General features: G+C 42.1%; 1 protein-coding gene across 2 annotated transcripts; it reads right to left on the bottom strand.

Annotated features, from left to right (window-relative positions):
- Positions 1–2,304: 2,304 nt before the first annotated feature.
- On the bottom strand, positions 2,305–18,792 carry LOC117939439 (sodium- and chloride-dependent GABA transporter 2-like). Of its 2 annotated transcripts, none has more exons than XM_034864783.1 (15): positions 18,581–18,792; positions 12,376–12,594; positions 11,964–12,098; positions 10,183–10,323; positions 10,004–10,094; positions 9,780–9,912; positions 8,845–8,979; positions 8,471–8,574; positions 7,513–7,637; positions 6,367–6,479; positions 6,093–6,230; positions 5,883–5,985; positions 3,712–3,812; positions 2,768–2,938; positions 2,305–2,574 (listed from the first exon to the last, which is right to left on the bottom strand). In XM_034864783.1, the coding sequence occupies exons 2-15, from the start codon at positions 12,584–12,586 to the stop codon at positions 2,428–2,430; spliced, it is 1,848 nt and encodes a 615-aa protein (XP_034720674.1). In that variant the 5' UTR covers positions 12,587–12,594; positions 18,581–18,792; the 3' UTR covers positions 2,305–2,427. The 2 variants fall into 2 exon arrangements, with proteins under 2 accessions (XP_034720674.1, XP_034720675.1); XM_034864784.1 differs by lacking the exon at positions 18,581–18,792 and adding an exon at positions 14,067–14,083.
- Positions 18,793–26,563: the final 7,771 nt, after the last annotated feature.

The following is a 26,563-nucleotide window of genomic DNA, read 5'->3' as shown; positions in this document are numbered from 1 at the left end:
CCCCCCCCCCCCCCCCCCCGGCACGGCAACTCTCACTCCCTCTCCTCCTCTGCACGCACACACACACACATATCTCCCTCACTCCTTATCTTCTATCCCTTCATGGATGTTAAACCAGTAATTCCCATCAGGATGAAAATGCTTCAGATGAAGGGACCGGCAATCAAAGTGCTTGTTCTTGTGATGGTTGAATTGCTGATGGTGTGCGTGTGTGTGTGTACTCTCCCTTTTTCCTCCACCTCCCCTTCATTTCCTCTCATTCTCTCTCTTGGAAACCAGGTGTGTTTTCAGCATCCGTTACCATGGCGCCAAGGGCAAGAGCAACTTCTCCTGGGTGACAGCCTTAGCCTTCTAGCACAGGTACACTCTGTTCTGGAGAACACAAACACACACCTGCACGCACACAGCTTCTCACCTTTTAGCCAAAAAAATGAACACAGTCAACACAATGTTTCCACAATGTATGTATGTAAAAAAGAAAATGATACACATACAAAAGTATCCTATTTGAAATAAAAAAGGCACATGTATACATATGTAAACAAAGATAATTAAACACTTGGATCTAGTTGAAGTAAATGATTGTCTTTCATAAGATAGAAGATGGGTTTTAAATGAATCTCAGAGGAACATCCAAAAGAAGTTCAATCAGAAACCTGATCCAGGTCTGAATGGCAGTACAGGAAAAAATGCTGTTTCAAGTTTGCAAATGGAACTACGTATCTTCAAACATATTAAATAAATCACGCTCACTCAAGACATATTGCTCATCCTTCTGGTTTTAGAGATTTAAACAAGTTTTCCCAATGAAGAGTACATTTCTTCACAACTGAAACCCCAGAGACAGTGGAAAGCACATTTTAAAAGTCTATAACAACGGTTATTGTTATATGAAAAATACATTTTATAAACAGTGGGGGCACTTATTAGGTATTTCTACAAAACCCGACTTGATGCTTCATTTTCTGCATCCTTTCTTCTTCTGATGAATATAAACATCCCTTCACTGCATAGAGGTCATTTCTTCATTTGCCACTTTAGATTTGCACTTCAAAGTTGCACTGCATGTTACAGTTAAATATACTGAGGCAGAGGTATTTTCTTATTAAAAACTTACTTAAACATTTTATGTGAAATGTTTTGGGATTAGGATAAAATACATAAATAAATCAGTTTTGTCTACGCAGCAGCAGCAGCAGCACTTCAACATTGTGTTAACACATGTTGAGCCAGACATGAGGATTGCCTGTTTCTCAGCTTGATATGTGAGAGTTATTTTTGGTACAGTGCAAAGACGTTCTAACAACGCCCTTTTATTAAGCAAGAACTGCACTAACAACAACTAAAAAAAAAGTTACAAATAACTTTCCTGCCTGCTTTCTTTCAAGCGATAGACGAGTATGATTGATGAAAACTGTTACTGTACATTTAGATCATTTCGTTATTGATAAAGCGTAACCATGACATCAAGTTAAGCACTTGATACGTTGGCAGTAAAAATGGGTGTAAGGGGTATAAGGCATGGTACCATACCATGAACCCTTTAAACTCAATGATATGGCGATCACAGAGGGTAAAGCACATCACTGTATAAAACCTGTCTGACTCATAGAGTCATCAGAGGATACCAGCACCTAAACAGAACCTTTATGTAGTGGAGAGTCAAAGCTGAGCATGCAGTGATCTCTCATAGAGAGCAAAGCGCTAACTCCTTCAGTAATGCCGGCAAAAACGGAGAACAGAGCAGAGGGGTTGTGCTTAAATGGGTCTCGCGTGCAGATTCGAAGCATGTAGGGTTAACAAGATCGAGGATTGGGTGCCATGTTAGACTAGACAACGCTGATAGCTGGCAACAGGGTGGGGGAAATCTTCTGAACGGAAACAGGCCTCTACGGTCCGTTAAAACTTTCAAAATGCCACCTTACCAGCCCTTGGTGCACTTCTCTGACACACATGAGACCAGGACGCCTCCGTCGGTCAGTCTCAGAGGCACTTATTCCAATTCCTCCATATAAAAACAATTATGGGCTGAAATCCTTTTTCTTTAGTTACACCTAGATTTGGAATGACATTCCCATCACATCAGAACACAATCATCCATCACGTATTAGAAAAAGTCATACAAGCAAGCTCCTTCTTAACGGTTACACTTGCACACATTAATTGCTCATGTATTGTCCAAGTCTTGGAACTGGATTGCTGTTTTAGTCGTCCAAACGTGTCTCGACGTGCTGTAACCACGTTCGAGTCAGGCCCGTTTATATTGTAATGTAATGTTACTTTTAACCTTCCCGTATAATGAATGAAAAAAACCCAAAACATGTTTAGTCTAGAATCCTAAGCAGCATTAAATCTAACCTTGACCCTCCCCTTCGCCACACCTAATTGCCTAACCAGCATCCAATGTTACAGCGCCATTGCCCATCCTCAGGTGAGAGGATTCTGGATGATGTCTGTAGTCGGCTCCTTCTGCTTCTCGGTCAGGGGCAGCGCGGGGCTGTAGGGGTGCTGGTGGGGGAAGTAGTGGTTGGCCTGCAATGAGGTTTCAGCAGGACTGCACAGAAGTTGGAAGCGCTGCGGGGACGGAGGCAAAAATTTACAGTTAGTTGATTGTTAAAAGATCACTCTAAAGTCTTATTTGGTGCATTCTGTTTAAAAATCTTGCTTTTGTTTCATTATCTGAGGAAAATCCACATTGTGCATGTGTAGATTTCTTTAACATCTCTGGGTATAGTGGTAAATGCATTAAGGAGAGTGCTGGTACAACCTGTGGCAGGGTTCCCGGGGTGGTGGCCAGGGCGTAGATAGCCCAGATGGGGAGCAGGGAGACGGAGGAGAGGGTAAGGAGCCAGCCCAGCGCGGTGGCCCAGGCTGGAGCAACCAGGCCTTTACCCAGGTTCAATGGAGACCAGCTCACCAGGGAGAACACAAAGGTAGCCTGGGGGCATAAAGAAGGAGGACTGGGTCGGTTAGTCTTTGCACATAACAACCCAAATCAGTACTACATACGTTTGGACTGAGGTATGTCAGGTTGACACGGTAACAGACTCCCAATCCATCACAAGTAGTGCTGTCAAACAACTAAAATATTTAAATCGCATTAATGTAATAGATAACTCGCAATTAATCGCACATTTTTTATCTATTCTAAATGTCCCATTGATTTCTTTTTGTCCCATCATTTTTTCTCATTTTAATGCTCTTATCAACATGGACAAGTGGATCGGCTTGCTTTGTGCAAATGTTTTTTTTCATTGAAAACAACATTGGCATAAAGCCTACTGTAGGGTTCAATTTCACACTAACTTTCTATATCACGCAGTGTTACACTGTCCATCAATAAAAGGGTGTTTTGTTTCCGGTCTAGCTAGATTGGTTGTGGTGTTGTAGGTTACTAGTTGTTGCAACAGCATGTGAAAACACTACAAAGTTTGCCAGGCCAAAAAGAATGTTAATCTCACGATAAAAATATAGACGCTGTTAAAATGGGTTTGCGTTAACACCGTTAATAACGCGGTTAACGGACAGCACTAATCCTAAGCTTTGGACGTCAGTTCTGGCTTGGTTTAACATATTAGGCACATGGAAATCCATTACACATTTGACATGGGAGGACTGATTGACAGGCACATGCGTTTATGTGTAGAGTATTACACAGCAAGCAGACACAAAACAGTGTGACAGCAGGTCAGCAGGGAGGGGGTCACTCACAGTGCACACAGCCGGGGTCAAATATTTCCAGCACAGCTTGAAGACGGGCAGGGGGCTGTAGCCGGTCATATCCCTGATGTTGGCGCTGAAGCGCTCGGCTCCTGTGGCCAAAACAAGAACAACTTCACCACGAGTGGTTGGGGTTTGGTTCGACATCATGGTTTGGTTTTCGACCGGCTCGTGGTTTTTGGAGTCAGTGGCTCACTCACTTGGAATACGTTTTGTTTGCCAGTATCCACCACTATAGAGGGAAGTACTACAAAAAGAAACTGACTTTAAACTGACATGTCATTGTAGCGGTAGTGCCAACGGAATCAGTGGTAGTCGTGACAGTGACAGTTGTAGATTTAACAGGAGATGTGAGCATGGTAGTAGCAGCAGTGTAAAGCATTAAATGTTCAACGCCCAAGTTAAAACAGGAAGTTGCTCTTAAAGACCTAACAGGGGCGCCCGGATAGCTCAGTTGGTAGAGCGGGCGCCCGTGTGTGGAGGCTTGCTCCTCAAAGCCGCGGGCCCGGGTTCCACGCCGACCTGAGGCCCTTTGCTGCATGTCATGAATGAAGGCCAAATAATAATCTTAAAAATTAAAATCAAAGCTGACATTTACTGAAGGTAATTTGTGTAATAATGCTTATGTTCACGTATTAAAAAATAAAAAAGCAAAAATGAAGGATTCAATTATAGCCTAATTAGTCTTGCCCTACTGGAATCTATTTAGGTGATGATGCTGTGTCACTATATCTCAGCTATTTAGTTAGTTAATTAAATGTTGTCACAACCTATAAGAATGATGGTCAAAACTCAAAATACTAAGACACAGGTTGTAAAAAATATATACTTGTTTCCTTAAAAAAAAATTCTATTAAACAATAACTGAATGCTATTACTAGGTAATAGCCTAATCACTCCTTCTTCGTATAGAGATGACTAACTGAAGTAGCAGCAGCTTTACGTCAATCTGACAACGTTTAGGTCAGACGTGTGCCGTGTAGAAAGAAATACAGAAATGTAAGTAAGAAAAGGTAAAAGGTCAAAGTAGCTGTCCCTTTTTTTAAATAACCCAACCCATGGAGCGAGTCATAGCCAGCAAGAGAAGGGTGTTAGTGTATGTGTGAGTCCTTAAAAAAAGGGTACAGTCCCAGCCATAAAAAGGTGCACTGGGGTCCTGACCGCGGTCACCCAGTCCACTCACATCCTGCTGGGAGAGCCATTAAACAGGCTTCCTTGGTATTCATATTCACACGCACGCACACACACGCAAACAAACACACTCTGCTCATCTACTTGACCTTTTCGTTATCACCTGCGATGGCCCTACTCTCTTCTTTAACATGTACCGGGCTCTGGCTCTTACTGTGTTGTCCTGATGTCCGTACAGGGGCACATTCCACCTATCACACTCTTAAACAAACAATGTTTTTGTAAATGACCTAGAGCCCCCAGGTTTGGCTGGGATAGGGGCTCCCTGGGGCCGCCAGACTGAGACTGAGAGGCGACGGGGCCCGGAGGCTGATTTAGGGCCCGGAGGAGACAGACGGGGGCCTGGCTAGGAGCCAGTCTCCTTACAACAGTGGGTAGCTGCAGCCATGTTAATATACCGTCTGCTGACTCCGACTGGAATGCACAAGGAGGGGAAAATGTGGACTTTGTGTGTTAATCCGATTTTTTTGACTACTTTCATTAGTGGAGTGATAAAGTGTTTAATTCTTGGCACTGCTCTTTCTTTTTTTTTTTCGCGTGTACTGACAGCAATCAGCCTAAGATTTATTTAGCCTGCTGTCAGCCTAATGAGCTCCGACATAATTTCATTAAAATCAGACATTGAATGCAATGGTAGGATATTTCTGACATATAAAATATGTCTTTGATTAAAGCAAAGACAGCAAAGACAAAAGAGAACCTGTGAGGCTGTAGAGGAGAGGGAAAGGTGGAGGGGAGATTGAAAAAAAGGAAATGATAGGAAAGTATAGGAGAGGGGAGAGCGAAAGGAAATGGAAAAAAGGAAAGGTAACGAAATGAGAGGACAGAGGAAAGAGGAAAAATTAAAGGATGAAAGGAAAGAATGAGAGGAGGAAAAGCAATGGTGGGAAAGAAAGGAAAGGAATAGAGAAGGTGGGGAGGAGAGGAAGAAGGGAAATAAAAAGAAAGAAAAGAGGAGACGAGATGTGTACCGTAGACCCAGCCGATGGCCAGGGACTGGAAGATGGAGAGAAGCAGCAGGCTGGCTCCACTGCAGGAGAAATGGTCGTAGATCTGGAACACATACAGCCCCCCCTGCATCGTGGAGGAAACTCGGTTACTCTATATGATTCAAACCAACAGACGATCATAAAGGATCGTGTACACCTCACCTCCGTCCATCTGTGCCGAGTGGGACTTACCGGCGTGACCATGACCAGTCCGAGCAGGAAGCAGACGATGCAGACGAATAGCAGCAGCAGCTCCCTGCGGTGGCCCCGGCGGATCAGATGGGGGTACAGGTCAGTCACGGACGTCATCAGGGCCTCCAGACTCACAAACTGGGGGGCAGAGGGTTCAGGTGTCAGCGGGTGTGATGTTAGTTTAGCAGTTGACATAATCCATCAATGCCATTGTAAGTGTTGATCAACATTGGTGTGTGTGTGTGTGTGTGTGTGTGTGTGTGTGTGTCTCTACCTGTGTGTCCAGCCCCAGCATGATGATCATGAGGAAGAAGCAGATGGCCCACAGTTGGGGTACAGGCATCATGGCGACAGCTCTCGGGTAGACAATGAAGGCAAGGCCAGGTCCTGAGAGGATGAACAAAGAAAATACATGATATTAAATCACCGGGTGTTAGGTATGTGATGGGGTTTATCTTATTATATAAGAGGAAGAAAGGAAGGAAACTAAAACTAATATTTTCAGATAAATTAAGCCATAAAGGGTGAAGTATTTTGTAATCGTTTTTGGTCAAATGTAGAAAACTATAAATAGTACTATAAGGCCCGTGTTCCTCTTCTAAACTAAAGATGTAAATCTTTAACCCTTGTGTTGTCTTCACGTCAAAATTGAAAATCAACCCTTTTTGTTGTGTTTTTGTCCCTTTTTACGCTTTTTTTAGCATTATCCCCCAAAATGTTTTGTAACTAACTTATTAACTTTAGTTTTACAGTTATTTTCTGAAGTTGTGGTCAATAAACCTAATTTATAGGAAATTATACCTATTTTTTGAGTTGGAAAAGCAGAAATTAGGAATTATTTAGACCACAAATGTATGTTGATGGATAATCACACACTGGAATATGTCAACTTTTCCTAAATACAATTTCAAAACCACTTCAAATGTTTGTTTTTTTTCAAATGGTATAAAATTGAATGAGACAACCCAAAATAATGAAAGTAGAGATTTGTACTTGCCAAAGAGCGTTGAATCAATCATGTTATTTTGGGGAATTACAATTGGGTATTTAAAAATTGCTACAATGACATGTCAGACAACATATAACTTAAAAAAAGGCCACACTATATTTAATAGTTCCACTTTAAAAAATTCTAAGTAATTTTCCAAAGCAGCTGGGCACTGTAATGTTTTTAGCACACATTACCCAGCTGTGGATTAATATAGATTAATAGTCTTTGGACATCAATGGCACTCTATGGCACAGAGGAATAAACCATTTCAGGCTGTGGCTACCTGAGGATACCTGTTAGTAGTACCTGTTGGTCTTTTAATGGGATTTGTTGATAATAAAAACCTTTAGAACAAAGTTATTACTCATGACACAGTGAAATTAATTCATTTCTGTTTTCCTAGAAAAGATCTCCCTTGTTCTGTTTCACCTGACTGGGCCACGGTGGCTATGTCCACGCCCTGCTCCTCAGCCATGAAGCCCAGCACCGAGAAGATGGCGAAACCCGCCACAAAACTGGTGGCGCTGTTCAGGAGGCACAGAAGGAAGGAGTCCCTGGAGGGCCACACAAACAAAACACAAATGTTTTGGCATGACAGCAAGACGCAACTTGGAGAAATTCATGTAGACAAGTGTCTTTAACAGAATCCACAGAGATCTTAACCCGGGTATTTGGCCTTGTATTTTGGAGCTCTGGCCTGTTACTGAAAATACAAGCTAAGACTTAAGTGCTTTACGCTTTCTGTGTTTGTTAGAGTTGGGGATGTGTGGATTTTTACACCAATGATATCATATAATATAATCTCCAAAATTTGTCTGTTACACTGATTTTAACTTGGGTTGGATTGGTGACCGGGATTTTATTTTAGGGTTAAAGTTAAACTATGTAACTATAAATGTTTCTGAAACTTTGATTTTTCATCGGAAGATGAGACACTATTTCAGAACACAACACAAACTGAAACGTTACATAAAGCCACTTTAATATTACAATCACTGAAGTTTCAGTATAAGGGTTAATTTGGGGTTATTAATTACTTGAGAATTAAAACTGGGGTAAAAGTGAATTCAGGGTTAGATATTGGGTTAAGTGAGTCAGTGAAAGTCCTCACAAGAATATAGCGTGTATGTGTGTCTGTGTGTGTGTGTGTGTGTGTGTGTGTGTCTGGAGTCCTAGAGTGTGGGAAACATGGCAGCGAGGGCTTTTCTTTAAGGTGGGGCTGTATCATTGTGTTTTCTCTGTCCATTCCAGCCATTCCTTCTGGAAGCCCTGTGACCGGTGGGAGCTTACATCCTACGTTTCAGTGAATGTGGTTTGTCTGGAGGGGAACGAGACGCTGTGTGGCTACACTTGCCGTTGTGCGTTTGTGTGTGACAAAGGCTCTCACTTGTAGCAGTCGTTGTTGTATTTGTTGTAACTGCCGAGGGCCGTGAGACTTCCCAAACAGATTCCATATGAGAAAAATACCTGGGTACCCGCATCCATCCATACCTATAGAAAGAGAGGGAACTTGTGCATCAACGCTGAGGTTTTATTAAAGCCAGAAGAGCTAAATCAACCCTCCAACGTCCCTGCAGTCTGTGTAGCAACAATGGTAGACCCTATTAATTCTAAGATGTATAATATCTAAGCTGTAAGATGTGCAACAGTTGATTTTCATTCATACAAATGACAAAATGTAATACACAAATACATCTAACCCACTTTCTATATTGTCTAAAATGAGACATTAATGAGGACATGTGTTTGTGTTTTTTGTACCTGGGGGTCTGCCAGGCGGGTGTGGTTAGGCTTGAGGTAGTAGATGATGCCCTGGGTCGCTCCAGGCAGGGTGGCACCGCGCACCAGCAGCACAAACAGCATGACATATGGGAAGGTGGCCGTCAGGTACACCACCTACACAGCATGCGGGGATGTGGTCAGGACGGCATAGAGACAGAGAAAACAGCAGGGACACGTCTGCGATGTCCTCAAACAGAGGTGAAATACTAAAAAGGGAGCCGTGGAAAGTTGGAGTCTGAAAACCTGTTGACAGATGGTGGCAGTGACACAACAAATAAATCCTACAAAACTGCTGCCGGGCCCTTATTTCATCTGCCAACCATTAAGACAGCATTCATGTCAAGTCCCACAGCTCTGTACCTAGAGCTAGATGATAGAGCTTCATGGACACTGCTGTTTTTCTGGCCTTGTGTTCTCTGCGCTCAGAGGACTCAAATAAAAAGAGGACAGATCGAGATTAGAGGGTTTCAAAGTCTGACACTGTGGGCCCCCCTTATACAAACTTAGGAGAACTGTGCCCCATTACATCAGGGTAAATACGCACTATTCACTGTATAATATGCCAAATTAGCTATCAGCCATTCCTTTTTATAATGTAGTCATGGATGGACAACTACCAATTAAAATGTGATGATCCTCAGTTAAGCTCTGGCTTTATTAAGTTTTATACACAAATAATTACTGCATATCTTCAGAAACGGTAAGACACACTGAATCTAAAAATAAGTGCATCATGTCGGTCAACTTTCAACTTCAACTTGAAAGTTGACAGACATGATGCACATATTTTAGATGACATGTATTTACATGTAATTATATGTATACAACGTCTGTATCTTCAGATTTAACTAATGTATGAGCTGAAAAGGAGTGCGGCACTCGGGCGTGATGATGGTGGTGTGGTTTCCGCTCACCTTTCCGGTGGACTTGACTCCCTTCCAGACGCAGAAGTAACACACGAACCAGATGACGGCGAGACACAGAGCGAGCTTCCAGCTGATTGGACCCAGCTCGTCTAAACTGCTGGAGAGACGAAGCACTTCCCGCCTAGAAAACACACACACACACACGCACGCACACACACACTGTTAATGCATGAACAAGAACACGAAAAAATGTGACAAACTAAGGAACTCACTCCCAAAACTCTATGACAGGGGAGGTGGCGTTGTCAGGCAGGCTGCTCACATTGGCTGTCTGGTTGTGGCGGTCAAACAGGACACACGCCTCTGCGGGAGAACACATGGGGGGGGGGGGGTTTACACAGGGGTCTCAAAGTGCAATGACGGAAGCTTCTAACTTCCTGTCTCTACTGACCAGTGTTCCATGTGTTGTTACAGTGTGACCAGGGCAGCTCCGCCTGGAAGCTGTAGGTCAGGTAGAAGAGAGCCCAGGCCAGGATGACGATGTAGTACACGCAGCCATGCAGTATCATCACCTGGCTGGCGTAGCCGAGACCTGCAGAGACATAAGATGCAGACGGATATATAAGTGCCGTGGTTTACACGAGCAGAGCCATCATCAGCTGGTGTACAGTCAAGCCGGCTTACAGACGGATACACGTACAGAGCTGCAGTTACATAAATAAAAGAGCTTCAAAGCATTCGAGCACACGCATTCTTTTATCAGTTCCAAGTCACTTGAGTTTCACATGAGAGCATCCATTTATTGAGACACTCGACTCGCAGCCCACATCTAGTATATCTTCATTAGGGATGAATGACGGTCTTATGAGGCCTTGGGTGGGTGGGAAAGTGTGGGCTGTTTGCCTTGACAAATGGCTGTTTGTGGTGTCCTCCATTGAAATTCATGCCTTTATCTAATGATGGCATATTAAAAGTGACAAAATACTTACAGAAGCATTTCTTTGTTTGTGGGTATACAAACAAATGTGGCGGAGGAAGTACGGCATATTGTCGACATAGCTTGTTCCTGTACACACGGCCTTCACACGACCAACTGTCAACAAAATACTGGTATGTACAAATATGTGAGTGTGTGTTTGTGTGTGTGTGTGTGCATGTGCAGGCCATATGGACCAAGGCGCAGGGCGGCACATATTTGTCACTGAAAAGGGTGAAAAAAAAAAAAAATGGAGCACACACATAATCTGTTTTCAATGTGGTGGTCCAGCTGGCGTGCTAGTGGCCGTAGCTGCACCTGCACGCCAAATGGACTTTGTGTTGTATTCTGAACTTCATTATTTCAGTTTTGTGCTTGAAATTTGCATAAACCTAAATTAATCAGAATGTTCTCCAGGGATAATGACCCACCAATTAGTCATTCTGTCATTCTGCACCTTTATACAGCCAGAAAAGTCCTCTATAATGCCTTTACTGCATGAGCGGTCCAGCTTTATATGCAGAGTTAAACTATAACAGTGTGCAGGTCTACTTAAAGATCATAAGCTTTACCTTGATAGTTCAATGCATTCCTGCCATCTAGATGTTTAATTGTCTAAACAGGGTGCCATTCCTGATTTTATGCAGGATCACAATTTAAATAACTCAACACGGTGTTACATTTCTCTTAAAAAGCACAACATGGAAGGTTCTGTTTCACTGGTGTAACAGTGTGTAAAGTTAATGCTTAACTTTGTTTGGATAGCAGGATACCATGAAAACAAGACATGCGATCTCAAGTGTGTTTTTATTGGCGTATTGGCAGGCAGGGAGCGCCTTGCCTTCTGCACTCTTGAATTGTTTTGATACACAAGCTGAGATTGAATATGAACTGTGCATGCTTGCAGCAGGCAGGGCATGCCATATAGTGGGCAGATTGTTAGCATGGGTTTTGCATTGATGTAGACATAGGAATTCTTTGAGTGCTTGCACCCTTACGGAGAAAGATTGGGGGGAAAAGACAAGGGGAACTAGAGAGAGTAAGTAGTAAGTAAGTAGTTGTCTTCACTCCCCAATCCATGCTGTGGTGACCTTACTGGATCCAATCCCCGCTGTGGGACGTATTAGCAGCTAATAAGCAACTCCTATAAATTATAATGGCAGTTTTTCCACTTTTTTCACTTTTGGGAAGAACATTTATTGATTACTTGCTTCAGCTTCAGATAGTCTACTGATGACATAATTAGACAAGCGTACCTCCAAATAATGGGCAGATAGTCCTCCAGGCGCTGACCCCTCCCATGCTGGTGAACTGTCCCAGTGAGGTCTCCAAGAGGAACAGGGGGATGCCGCACAGCACCAGGAACAACATGTAGGGTACGAAGAACACACCTGGACACACACACACACACACACACACACACACACACACACACACTTCAGTTTGTGTTGATGTGGCTGATCCACATATCCGCAGCTCAAACAAACACCTTGCAAATGGCATCTCTGGTTTTAGATAATGGGAAAAATAGAGAAGAAAAAAAAGAGGAAAAGACAAGAGCAAATGACAGACAGATAGCCAAGAGACGTGGAAAGAGAGAGAGACAAAGACAGTGACAACTTTCAAGCTGAAACGTCCTCTCCTCTCCCCTTAACCCACATGCTTTACCTCCTCCGTTCTTGTAGCAGAGGTAAGGAAACCTCCAGACGTTGCCCAGGCCGATGATCTGCCCCGCCACGGCCAGGAGGAACTCAGCCTTGTTAGCCCACTGTCCCCTAGCATGCAGGCCGTCTTTGGTTGATTCTTTCCCATTGAGGAGGCAGCCTTGGTAGCGCTTATTCCGCAGCGGCTTTCCTTGCTGATGCCGCTGGTCGGCCATCACTGGTTCTGGCAGAGACACAAAAACACACCGCTTAAAAAAACACAAGTCATTAGTAACAAAGTTGGAAAGAGGAGGACAAATGTCAATGGGAAATACCTGTGTAAACAACTGTAATCTCTAGCAAAACTCGTAAAGTTATTCAAAAAAAAAGCACAGAGCAGGGTTCACTCACAGTGTCGCAGACGGGATCATACAGCTAGAACTTGGGTGTCTTTTTCTGACTGTTTCTTTGGCTGCCTCACTTATCTGCGATTTGTGTCTCAAGGACAGACTAATGTGGGTGTGTGTCCTTTATCTTTACTCCACAGCACACTCAAGGACCAGATGATTTCTGCACGCGCATCTGGCAGAGGGACTATCATTTCTCTCAAAACACTATTGTATAATGTAAAAAACAAATCTCAAACACGGGTGGATTGAATAACAAAAATGACAGCTGCATTGCACTTAGAGGAGGCCCAGTTAAAAACATGCTAGCTCACTGGAATAGCTTACAAATGGAACTGAGCCTATCTATCTACCTACCCATCTATATATCCTGCCTCAAGTTCCACAAATGACCTAAACATTATAAATATGGTTACAATATCCAATTGAAGTCATGTTTTTGGGTCTGAGTCATTGTAGGATTTTGAGTATTTTTGTCCCCTGTCAAAACAAAATCTCCATATTTGAGAAATATTTTTTTGGGACCTTATTTTGTAGTCCAATTGAGTGGTTGGTTGATGATGTTTCTTTTAAACTCATATTACTGTCACTTCATCTCGTATTATTTGGAATTGTTTTATGGTGTAGGCCTATTTTGGTGTGCTTTGTAAATATACGTTATTACCATTCTTTTAATTTCATCTAAGTCCATTATAGAAGCAAGGGTAGTTGCATCTTGAACTAATTAATTTAGTTTTTTGACTTTAGGACCTCTCGCAAATTTGCGTTTCCTCCTATAGGACGGAGAAGGCAAGACCCGCTCTGCTCTGCCTCTGACTGGCTAGCCGTCGTTTCCCTCGTGGTTGGGATTGGTTGTATTAACTTCAAATGCCTGTAGGTTACAGTATTTACAGATGAAGGCGGGACATGCCTTCGCCATCCTAAGAAACACAAACTCACGTAACGCTAGCTCCTCTTCTCCACGTTTGTACCCTTCGTGTGTACCTGCGACCAAATTATGCTAATACAGCGACCACAAGCCGCCTTCTATAAGCCACCTGACCCGACAATGAACAACAAAATAGCATAGCGGGGTAAATTGTTGCGACGCATGGGCTAATCTACAGGTCACCCCTCTCTACATTGTAGGTTAACACATGTAACACTTTCACGAGACCGTTACATCTCGGTGTTGAACAGGAGAGGCGAGGTGAAGTCTAACGATGCTCTATAATTGATGTCTAAAATAAAAAACAGCGAAACAGTAGGCTACATTAATATTCGTTTTGTGTGTTGTGTTGCATGATGGAGACATTGTAGAGAAATTGACATTACGTCTCCTACCTCTGCGTTTCCTGTAGTTCTCTACACCACGACCACCCCCGCCCGGGTGGAAAAGTGGTTTGTTCCGGACAGGGGGACGCTGTGAAGGGCTGCTGCAGCCGCAGTGCGTAAATCGAAATTTTTAGAGGAACTATGATTCGGTCTATGGGTCTAGCCTGCCTCGTGGATGCTCTGATATTTACAGAATATAAACATATATTACTTAAGAATATTGTTAATGAGATATTCTGTATGGCTACAAATTATATAGCCACATATAATATATATAGGCATATAATAAATAGCCATATGATAATCAGTATCATTGTTTCAACATGTATATAACAATGTACTGGCTGGAAACATTAAGTAAAAGATTGTAATTCCTTTATTTAAAATTGTTATCTTGCTGCTACTCACCACACATTATGATGTCATCATGCAAAGGACACACCTTCTCTGCCACACCCCCATAATACATTTTTCACGTGGACTGATACATTAGAATTTCTTTTGGTCTCTGCAATTAGGGCTTTTTCCTGATGTCTCTGTACATGTATTCATATTGTTGTGAATAATTGTGCTATGTTTAACCTGCTCTAAAATAACTAGGTTTCTCATCATCCATATACGCCATTGCTTGAACAAGAGAAAAAACACCAGCCTTCAGGTTCATATTATGGACACTGACCTGTTCGTGGTCTCAGCATCATAACCATTCAGTTCAATTTAATGGGCTGTGTCACTGCCTGTGCTCCTTCAGCTGAGAATTTATAGTCACAGTAAAAAAAAGTCCAGGCTCCATCAAGCTCTCCGCCCCAAGGACTTCATTCAGATGATTACATTCCCCTTCATTGACACATTAGGTTATATTAGTATAGTCTTACATTTCCAGACCTATCTCCATAGGGCTGTGTCAGCAATGGAGCACGGTCTGGCTACAGCACCTATCTATTTTGGGATAGGAAAAAAAACAACGCTTTGGCTTGTTTGTATTTCTTTAAACCAATCACAACTGCCCTGAGTAGCACTAAGCCCCGATAGCAGTGATGGGAAGAGGGGAGGGACGTCTGGCAATGCTTTATCCCAGCAATGTACATCCGCTGAGCCAGACTAGTTGGTGTATAAACCACATGCAAGACTGATCATTATACTCTGACGTGTGGAGATATGAACACATGCCTACGTGTGTTTAAGCTATTAGAATCATCAGTTTTACACTTTTTAAAAGCCAAACCATATCTAACACTTTGATTACAGGATTTCCTATTCTACACTACATGTATGCATACTGTCTCTGATCTTCATGTTGTACATGACAACAGGGGGACTCAACAAATGGCCACTATTACAATCTTTATTTGCCATTTGATTGCAACAATGTCAACATTTAAACCTGTATTACAATTACTGGGAAAAGCAAGAATGACACAAAAAATCCACAATGACACCTTGTAACACTGACATCAGTCAAGCTTAAGATTTACTGAGTTGTTAAAATTACTATAATTTATATCAACCAAAATCCAATATATCATGTCTTTTTGAATTTCTTACAATTTACTTTTGCTGCCCTCATTAGCGGAGAACCCCCCCCCCCCCCAACCAAACGATCTATTAAACTTCCTGACTCTTGATCCTTGAGGTAAAAAGTTTTGCAATCATATACAACGTACAAATTCCTCAACTGCACTTTCGCATTCCAGTCACACACGGTTTGCACGTCCTCTCTCCAAACGCAGACTGCCCAGGGGACAAATAAAATCCCAGCATTAAGGGCCCTTCAATACGGTCACCATTGTTCTGTCCTGTGGCCCCTGTAGATGTGGTGCCCCAGCCTGTAACTCAGACCAGGCATAGCCAAACACAATTTGTGCATGCTTTATGGCAGCTTTTATTGGTGTCTGGCATCCAGGGCGAGAGCAGTGGGCCACTGATATACAGTGGCATGCATTGTGAAACTCTTCCAGCCTGTGTCTATCAGGACTTTTATTAGGAAGCTACATTGCAACACGTTATTGCAAATGTTCTGCTTTGATTACGACATCTGCTCTGCTTTCTATAACCAGTCACTGTGCATAACACAGAGTTGGTAAGCAAGAAAATGCCTTTTAATTGTGACATGTTGAAGGAAGGGTGTTGGAGTACTCAAATTACAGTCATCCCCCCCCCCCCCATCACCGATGTTGGCAAGCTGGGGATTGGTTAAAGAGATCATCTGAGAAGAGGAAGGTCTGGTTCACTTAGTCGTCCAAGAGGGATTTCTCTTGACGTAGAGTCCCGAGAAAGGATACCCAACACCTGCCTGCTAACTCATTGTAAGCCAAACTGGATACCTGCCATATGTCTAAGGTGACAGAGCTATGCAGACACACCTCTGATCTAGGACCACTGCAGACTTCCTTGTAGTTTGAGTGAATTGAGTGAAATAATGATAAAGTGTTACTTTGCAGTCTTCCGTTTTACCCCCTTGAGAGACATTGAAGGCCAGGGTCATTACAGTGCAGCTACCCTGCAGCTGACTTGCTCAAAAGCACCTCAACAGCGCAAAAGTTTGACAACACGAGGCCATGTATTTGATTACAGTCTGCCAACTATCAGACCAAAAAGGTGAATGTAGTTTAATATTTGGAGGATGATTCTATTTTTTTTCATGCTGTCAGACCAGACAAATTGACCTGCTTCTTCAACCTTCAAATACAAGTTATCTTCTCGCCTCGTTTGAACCCTCTGAAAGAGGATGTGGTCAACACCAGACCTCCAACCTCATCCCATACTCTACTTCCCATGTCCTAACTAGGTAACATTCCTGTGGCTTAACTCCCCCTTCCTCTTCAACCTATGTGAAAAACATACCTTGTAAAAGAGGTATTTAAAAAAAAAAAAAATTTCAATGTAACCTCTGGCCTTATGTCCACACTGTACAGGGCTCCCCCGAGGCTTGTGGTAGGGCAGATATTTGGTGCTGATAATCTTTCCTGGAGATTTTATGGGAATGTTTTGAGGGGCAATTGCCTACATGGTTCATTTAACCACAGTGGATAGTCCCATGATGTGTTATTGCTGCTTTCAGAGATTTGTGGGACTTTACTGGAAATCTTAGGTCATTTATCCAAAGCCCAGCACGCTGGTTTGTTATTTTTTCGTCCTAATTCTTTCCCTGATGCGTTTCTGGTCATCGCTAATGGTCACCCGAAAATATCTAAATCACTACTGTCACATTATCAAACATTACACACGTTTGCTTGGCAAGGTTGGTCAGATTGCAGCAGTGGTTGAATACTTTCAAAGAGATGTTTCTGTGAATGTTTCTATGGCATGTTTGAATTCAAAGTGTAACCTCAGCCCTCTTACACTGCTAAGACCTGTCAACAATCCGAGTTGTGATGTATGGCCATCATTGCAACACTTCTCATTTATTGTCAATGTAAGCAGCCTTGCAATGCAGTCTGGTAGTTGTGGCAACTTTCGAAAGAGACGGGGCTGTTGAGTTGCCCGTTTCTCATTTGCATTACTTTGAGGTTATTTTTATGCAAATCAGAGGCATCCAGCTTTCACCTTTTAAACTGGCCTTCGTCAATCTCAAATGAGGACACTGCATATCTTATTTCTACCTCAAATGTTGGTATCATAAGCAAAAGTTTCATATATAAAATATATATAGGTCTATGTAAAAATTTCCGTTTGGAAAATCCGGAAGCAGAGCGCCCTTGAGTAACAGCATCCAATCATGTGCAGCCATCGCGGTTGTAGGGGGGTGTAGCCTGTTTTCTTTGCTGGACAGTGGTCATTGAAGAGAAATTGATAACTGCTTATGGCAAGCCAATCAAGTCTCCAATGCAAACGCCTCTGTGGACATGTACTGTATCTGTTACCTAACGTAAGACTAATGATAACAGTGTATTGCTAATTAGGCTTAATTTAGCGGGAAGACTGCATTTATTTCAGCTGTACAAAAACGTAAAGGTAATTTCCTTTGGACAGAGCCGGGCTAGCTCATCCCAACTCAAGGCAAGAAAGCGAATAAGCACATTTCCCAAATGCTGAACTGTTCCTTTAATATATTGGCTGAGTCATTCTCAAACCCATCAATGATATCAAAGGGGCAAAAACTGCAGGACAGAACATCTTATCCTGCTCGAGAACTTCCGAAACAAAACGGAAAAAACAAAATACACGATGAACGTGATTCATAACAACAGTCGATCAATCTGGCTCCTGTCTGCATGCTAAATTCCTCCGTTTGAATCCCCCTTGTGGATCCAGATCATAGTGGTTTCATTAGTATCATAAGCAAGAAACCAACTGCCTGTAATCACAATACATAAAGTACCTATGTGGGATCTTTACTTCAGACCAAATGTTGAATACATTGCTGTATTGGAAACCTACAAATAGACAATGTTACCTGTAACATTACTGTTACAAATGTTTGAGACGTATTAGATAAAATCATGCAAAAAGAATTATATTTTGAGAATTTGAGACTCACTACGAGGCCTGTCCTTCTGCTGAACTTACCTCTGTTTATGTGGATGTGGATTCTCACTAAGCCTTCAGTGTAGCACCTTAACGAGATGGATTAATTAAGACCCTGTTTCTCCGGATCATTTTACAGCAAAATGAGTCCACCCTGCCGCTCCCTTGCCCATCCAGCATTTGCCTGTGATGAACCGGGCTCTCACGGAAACCGAGGCAAGCTAAACAAACCCGGATTCCTGTTGCTCATTGAGCCTGAAGCTAAGAGCTAAGGAATCATGGGACACTTTGATTCGCTTTAAATGTAGCATTAACCCTTCAGCAACATGAACAGCAGTCATATTGTGTCAACTGAACAATGTGTGCCAGTGTGACAGCTACATTTAACTCTGCCGTAACAATGATAAATTATATTTTAACATTTAACATATTGCACATGACAGCAAGGCGGTGCATGTATGATTTTCAAGAAGGAGGCCAGAAGTCAGTGTGGAAGTTAAGCCTCTAGTTAGCAAGTCAGCAGTACAGAGATTAAACCATCTAATATCGTTGTGGCTCCCAGACCTTCACACTCTGGGCTGAGGTAGCCCCACGGAGGAATGTAGAGCGGGATTATCTCAAAACATCAAATAATAAGCCCCCCACCCCCTACCAACCCACCCCCCACCCCCTTCTGCCATCACTGACTGCAAAAACAGAATGGAAAGTTAAAAATATGAAAAAGCTCTACGGGAATCTAACTTCATAGGCAAGCTAATGGAAGCTGGACGGAAGCTGCCATTGTGAAATGACTTGCACCCCCCATATCTCCATTGCTGTGCACATAACAACATTGTGCGGAACCTGCAAAGAAATTATATCATTACAGGCTGTTGCATCAATTATAAAACTGGTTTGGTTATTTCTTTATTGTGTTCTTTGCTGACTTGGCAGCTCTCACTGGTGTGGTTTTTGCATTCCATAGACAGCCGTTTCATACGCTTGGATGCCCGGAGACTTAATTGAGGTTAAGCACTTCGGTCAAGGGGCTCCAAGGGCCACATTGCTCCCCTGGGGGTTTGAGAAGGGGCCCGTTGATTGTTTGACCCGCCAGGTTACAGAAAAACATAGCGTGTTGCATGATAAGTGGTCAGACGGGGACATATGGAAATGAAAACGTCCTCTCTCATGTACATGTCTTACTGTATGTTATGTGGGTATTTTAACAACCAGAAGAAGATTTTACATTCTATGGTTACACACATTAAAGAGTTTTTAAAGCCCAGTTCTGACATTTATTAGTGTCAACATTTGAATGATTAGGCCCAAACCACAAAATTAAGAGATTTAGCATTTTTCCACCTGGGATTTAAAAATCCATTAGAACCACGGACAGAAATTTGGGGGAAATATATTTAAATAATTAATTTAATATAGAAAATGGGGAAAAAGAAAAATTAGACAACACTTCATGATACAGCCCGCGATCAACAATGCAATTGTGCTGTATGAATCAGATACCATATCTTACCAGTTCATACTTGTACTTACTAAACGTAGATTGGAGGAAAACGAGACTATGGGAAAAAATGAACTAACAATTGGGCGTTATGGTCTTGTGTTCTTCCACTGTATCTACATTTAAGTACCAGTAGGAACCAGTGAGTATTTATTTGGTACTTTAACAAAATAACACTATGTCACTGACATTATGGCCCAAAAAGCTTGTGTGTGGGGATGCAGATATGCAGGTATGCAGGTGGGGCCAGAGTGCGTTGAGTTGATGGGGACTATACAATTTATAGCTGTTGTTTATGACAATTTTTTGTATTGTATCTTTAAATACATGACTGAGGCGTTGAAAAGACCTGCCAAGAGTCAATAGCAGATCTGTGAGGCTGCACTACCTCACTGCTTCTAACTGGCTGTGGCTCAGTGGTAGAGTGGTCACCTGCCAATCGGAAGGTTGGTGGTTTGATCCCATGTCGAAGAGTTGCCCCCAATGCATTGGAGTGTATATGTATTATTATGTAAACTGTGTGAGTGTTTATCTGATGAGCAGGTGGCACCTTGTACGGCAGCCTCGGCCACAGTATATGAATGGTTCCTGCTTTGAGTAGCCGTTCAGACAAGAAAACAGCTACAAATCTTCAAAATTTAAAACAATATCTTGATATTTACATTCTTAATTTAGCCTGTTAGCCTGCTAACATTGACTACTCGTAGAATATGAACCAAAAAATATGGCTGAGAGTGTCTTTTGCACAATCAACTAAATTCAGATGTTACTCTGCCAAGAGGCTGTCCATGCAAAAACTAGTGCCCAAGGGCCCGTATATCAGCTGCTGTCTGGCATCCAGAGAGGAAGCCTGTCATTTCTGTTCAGCAACATATCAGGGAGGGGAGGAGATATGGAATCTTTTTTCTGCAAAAATAATTCCATAAGGAGAGTGACAGGTTTAAAAGAACGAAAAGAAGTTCAGAGCTTTATAAGACATCCACATTAGCCTGTGGTTGGTCCTCTGTCATGACTGTCTGAATATTGTGGTATGTTGATGATCCCCTACAGCTTTATGATCTCAACACATACAAGCTCATGTAAACACAGGTTTGCAACATTTCTGTGGCTCTACAGCTTAGTGCAGCAAAAAAACAGGGCACGTAAATATCCAAGAGAAATGCTACAGTATTCTACCCAAGTGTGGAAAAAGTTTCCTCTATTGGCAGCACAGGCAGTCCTCGAATATATAAATCAGCTTGATTGATGAAACAGGTGTTGAACATCTACTTGTCAACCAATGCTTCCTAAAAAACATGATGGCTTCTCAAGCTGGAATGTGATGTGCAGTTTCTGTGTATGTCCTTTTAAAACCCCAACTAGGCCTGTATCTGATTCATATGTGGATAATACATAGATAAGTTTTATTCCGTGAAATGAATGAGTGCAGACCAGAATGCTGAATCACAAGCACGCGGATAAAAGCTACAGTAGAGAGCGTTTCAAATGAAGTGGCAACACATGATTTCCATATCGGTAAGATGACAAGGTAACAATCCATTTTCTAATCCAGCCTCCTGCAGCAATGTTAGCTAATTTGTACACAGCTATGGTTCATGAACACACCATAGCATCAGGTTCGTACTTGTCCTATTGACCATGGAACTATGAGGATCTTGGCAACTTTTCAGGGCAGATGTGGGAAAGACTGGAGCCATATTACTGCTTTCAGTTATTCTATGAAATCCTCCTGCCAACAACCCATCAAAGGGGCACATTGGAACCTTTCAAGCCAAAATCCTGCCGTACAGTGATGACAGAAAAGTGTCTTTGCCAAATCCAAGTAGCTGCCTCAGCACTGTGGTCAGATGAGAAGAAAGGGTTGGAAACATCTGTGGTTCGCTTTGGCAGGCGTTTTCAAAGTCCATGCAGCTAAACAGGGACCACAAATAAAACCCACATGCAAATGACATCACGCTGTAGTAGCACAGAGAGGTGAAGTAGGTCTGTAGGTGAATAGATGACTTTGTGTCAACAACAATGGCTCTTAGCTGCGTGTTGTGTTGAAGTTACTTCAACATGCATTGAAGTAACTGGTTGTTCTTTTTTTATGGATTTTGTTTCTAACAAAATAGTGTCATGGGTAAACTTAATGACACCTGATCGGGCAAAACGTTCCGTACTGATGGAAAACAAGATAACTTCTCTAATACGAAGGTTTATTTCAAGACGCAGTCGGCTTCAGGTCATGGCCAAAGCCATGCTCACGTCTGGGGGACAGTTTGGGGCTTATCCTGTAGGCCACCAGCCAAAACACGTCATTTTGTCACAGTTTGTACTCCTTGACTGCACTCTAGTTAATGTTTCATTCATTAACCCAGTGTCTAAACCACATGGTGAAGGATCCAAACTTGGAAAAAGAGAGCAAAGCGTTATCTTCTGATAAAAAAATACCATAAACCCTGTTATGATGTGTTAAATACATCAATTACATAATGTGACTGTACTGTTTTATGTATGCTCCTATAAAGCATTTTTGCTGTGTCATCCAGTTATGGGCTGGAGAGCGGAGCACAACGGAGTCATCCAGCCAAACAGTAGTGACTCACTGTTGAAGGTACAGGTCATCGAACCTGCTCGACACGTCAAGTTTACCAGTAAATAAAATACTTTTTTTTAGGAGCGAGTTGCTATTTTTACCGGGTGTGAACTTATATATATTATATTGTGAAATAATAATACATCATATTCTATTACATGACAAACAAAGGTTTGCAAACCTGACTCATGTCATTGTAGAAACTCAATATTTCCTTTGATTGTTTTTAAAAGTCGCTGCATTTCTGTCACAAATTTAAATATTATACTTAAATACAGACACGCACACCTGCACACACACAATATCTTGTATCTAGCAACGGAAACTCGACACCGTTCTCTTTGTAGTCCTGCCAGGTGTATGGTTGTAGTCGGTGTGGTAGCAGCAATAAACACAACACACAGGTCACGTGGGAGGAGAAGATAAGCTTCAAATATTCAGGTGCGCCGGGTTTTTTGTTTGTTTTGTTTTTTTGATCCCGAGCCATTTTAACGGTCAATAAAACACATGTGAGTACATAATCACACAAAGTGAAAATAAATGTTGCTCACTTGCCTTTGAAGATTGCAGCCTCCAGGTAACGCTTCAGCCTGTGTGCTGTCCCGAGGGAGGGCTGAACTGACGTACACCGAGGACATCCCAGGTGTGTTTGATAAAGGAGGAGCCGAGCTATACATGTAATAATGTTGTTGATGATATAATCATTTGACTTTTTGCTGTGTCACCTAAGTATTTGACATTTTTTTTCCACAAAACCTACCCCCCTGGGGAGTTAGTGTATGGCAAGGGAAGAGAGCTGTTACTACTGTATGTTTTATGAAAGGCTTTATGAATATTGTTAAATAACACGTTTTCACCTGACCCGCATCATTCATGGACTGCCAATCATTACTGAAACCACGCCCCTTTCCAAGCTTATATAACTCCACCCTTCACACCTGTGACACTCTTTCTTCCCAAAAAGCAGACAGAACAAAGAGAGGAGCGATTTGACTTTAATGGACTTTTTTGTTGTATAACACTTATATTTGGTCACATTGAATCTTATGCCTGAAAGTTTGATATATGTTGTTTGATTAATGTTAGATTGCAGAGTGAAATCCTGCTTAAAGTGAAGAGAAAAACCAAGTACAGATTGTGGATGCAGTGCAGACTGTGGATGCATTATTTATGTAAATCAGCTGAATCTAACCTAATTTGTTATGATTGACTGTTCAAGCCTATTTAGATATGAGACATTTTCTTTATCCATACAGCTACCATCCAGTATCCACCTGCAACCAGTGTGAACCTTTTCCCTGCATTGAAAACAATAACACCTTGGAACCTTTTTCAAATATATCATATATTATGAAAGACACACACACACATCCACTCCAAGCACAAGTATTCATAGAGACATTTAGAGATGTGCAAAGAGACAAACGCACTTCTTGTTCACACACAGTAGCAGCCGCTTGTCATCTTGCAGCCTGCACATTAGGCATAGTCAGAATGAGTCAGCAAGTTATGTCAGTGAAGTAAATATATTTATTATTTTAAATAACTGGTAAACATGTATAAGAATTTGACCCACAGTACCCTGGATTAGAGGCTTTCAGCTCGATTATTAAAGCAAATGTTGGAGATCTACCTGTCTGGCAGGCACTGCTGCCTAAAACCTTTTGGCTTCCCGAGCTGGAGTGTGTTGTGGAGCTCTGTGTGTGTGCTACATACTGCACACTGTGTATGGGATTGTAAAACCCCAATTAGGCCTGTATCTGCTTCACCTCAGTGGTTTTCGCGGAAAGCCAGAGAGAGAGAGAGAGAGAGAGAGAGAGGCCGACTGAGAGAAGCCAAAGCAGTCCGTCATTAAGAACGCAAGACCAACATGCTCTAATAACCAGCTCTCCACTCCGTCTTTGTTGTCCCCCCTGCATCTCTCTGTGGTTTTGGAGCCTATTTTCCAGTCCTAATCCTTTTGTAGCTCTATTTTAAAGACAGAGGTTTAATATGACACCAAACCTGTATAAGATTTCTTAATCTATTATGCCAATTAAACAATTGGAGACAATCGAGTACAGTAACAGCTGAGAAGTGAAAATGTGTGTAATATTTAATGATGTAACATGAAATATGGCTAAAGTAAGAGGTTACAGTCACGCTAGCTGATGTATAATGAGGCACAATGGTGCTTTGAGCCAAATGCTAACATGCTTACAGTGATAATGCAATGTGGCTGCTAAAAGGAACTTCTGAAGAGGCTTCTGAAATGCTTCCAGTGGACATTGGACTGCTCCATGTATCTTTGTCTCAATCCTCTAGGACAACATCATGTTACCCCTGCTCAGAGTTGGCATCTTGTGTTGTCTGACTATGTTGTCTCAACATTAAATTATCTGGGATTCTCCCAGTCACCAAACCAGAGGTCAGACCTTTGTGCAACGCAGACAGGTCCTTGAGGAAGGCATTTCCTCAACTTGTCCAAAGAGCTCGGATTTTTCACATGACGACAGTTTCTTGCAAAATGGCTGCAGCTCGAATAACCTGCTAAAATATGCAACTGATAGTTGCTCTAATCTGTCTATGTGCGTACTGTGATATTTGAGGCTGACAATTGTGGTTCTTTTGGACTGTCTTGATTAACAGCTGTTATTGTAAACACCCATTGTGTGTTGCTAGTAATGTGGATGATGCCTATTTGGGTGTCATATGATGCATTTGTCTGTAGGGTGCCTAACTCCAAACTAACATCAACAAATTGGCCAAGATAAATCATTAATGCTTAAAGTTAGATGATTTTGGTTCTACTGCAGACCCGGAACCTAGGAGAACCAATAGTTGTTGGTTCCTTTCTGTCTGGTCCTTCAGGGTCACAGAGTTGAAATGAGGATGGACGGACAGAGATGCAGAAACCTATTTGGCAGAGTGCTGTGGTCACAGAGGCAGAGGGAAAGGGAAAATATGCAGAGAAACTGGGTTGGTTAATAAAACGGCAAAGAAGAGGCCAGAAAAGAGGGGAAAACATGATCATTATGTATGTGGTTAGATTGGTTAAATTCTAAACCTTGCCACACCACAGCGATCAGCTGCCCAAACCAGATGTTAAGGCTCAACATTGTCCCTGTTTAGCTTGATGTTGCTGCTTACTGTTTACAGATAAAATAGAAGTAGTCAGATTTGCTGTCAAGGTTTTCAGAAACAGGAACACAAAAATGTGGCCCTCTGAATATCTGGTAACGCATGATGTCTGTCATCCTGTTGAGGATCATGTCCTGTGCTCCCAGTTCCCATAAAAAATAACTTCCATCACTGATGTCCTGTTTGATGCTTGGACATTTGAAAGAAAAAAATAGATTAGGGATGAGATGCTTCACTCCTCTTGAGTGTTGATGAAGATGATGCCATGCATGATGGATGGACAAATGAAACCCAGAACCGATCCTGCAAATTTCACTGCTGCCATTAGTTTTATTTATCCGTAAAATTAAGATCTAAAAAAAGTGACAGACAGTGATGATGGACAATGAAATCCCAATTGAAGAAACATGTGCCTGTGGTGAACTGTCAGCTTTAATGACTGTATTATTAAAGTGAGATACAGAGTCATTTTTGGTGTAATTACACCCACACCCTTTTCCCCTTTTGGGGGCGGAGGGGACTGCATTCCAGGCGTCTTTGCACCGAGCGTCTGTAGTCTGTAGTTGCATGTTCCAGCCAGACGGCCCTCAGCAGTCGATATGGAAAAAAAGGAAACATCACCCTTTTCACTCTAACCTTGTCTCTGTCCAATCTATTAATTATGACAGTTATTATAACAATGAGAAGGGCATGTTTCTGTTGTCTATCTGGCCTCTGTTCAAACAACCCCCACCTGTGCACACCCGTAATCTGGCTCAGAAGTATTTTGTTCATGGGGAAATATTTACAAGCGCTCATCCGAAAAAACTAGAGCTGAGATTCCTCTATT

This window comes from Etheostoma cragini, chromosome 24 (assembly GCF_013103735.1).
Source record: "Etheostoma cragini isolate CJK2018 chromosome 24, CSU_Ecrag_1.0, whole genome shotgun sequence".
NCBI classification, from domain to species: domain Eukaryota; kingdom Metazoa; phylum Chordata; class Actinopteri; order Perciformes; family Percidae; genus Etheostoma; species Etheostoma cragini.
Note: the sequence above shows the minus strand (reverse complement) of the source record. Positions and strands in the feature narration are given on the sequence as shown.

Excerpts from the sequence above, each read along its gene's own strand:
- LOC117939439 (XM_034864783.1), bottom strand. The coding sequence starts at position 12,586 with ATGGCCGACCAGCGGCATCAGCAAGGAAAGCCGCTGCGGAATAAGCGC. Across the intron at positions 8,575-8,844 it reads CCCGCCTGGCAGACCCCCAG|GTATGGATGGATGCGGGTAC; the intron begins GTACAAAAAACA and ends CTCTTTCTATAG. Across the intron at positions 2,575-2,767 it reads CCCCGGGAACCCTGCCACAG|CGCTTCCAACTTCTGTGCAG; the intron begins GTTGTACCAGCA and ends CCGTCCCCGCAG.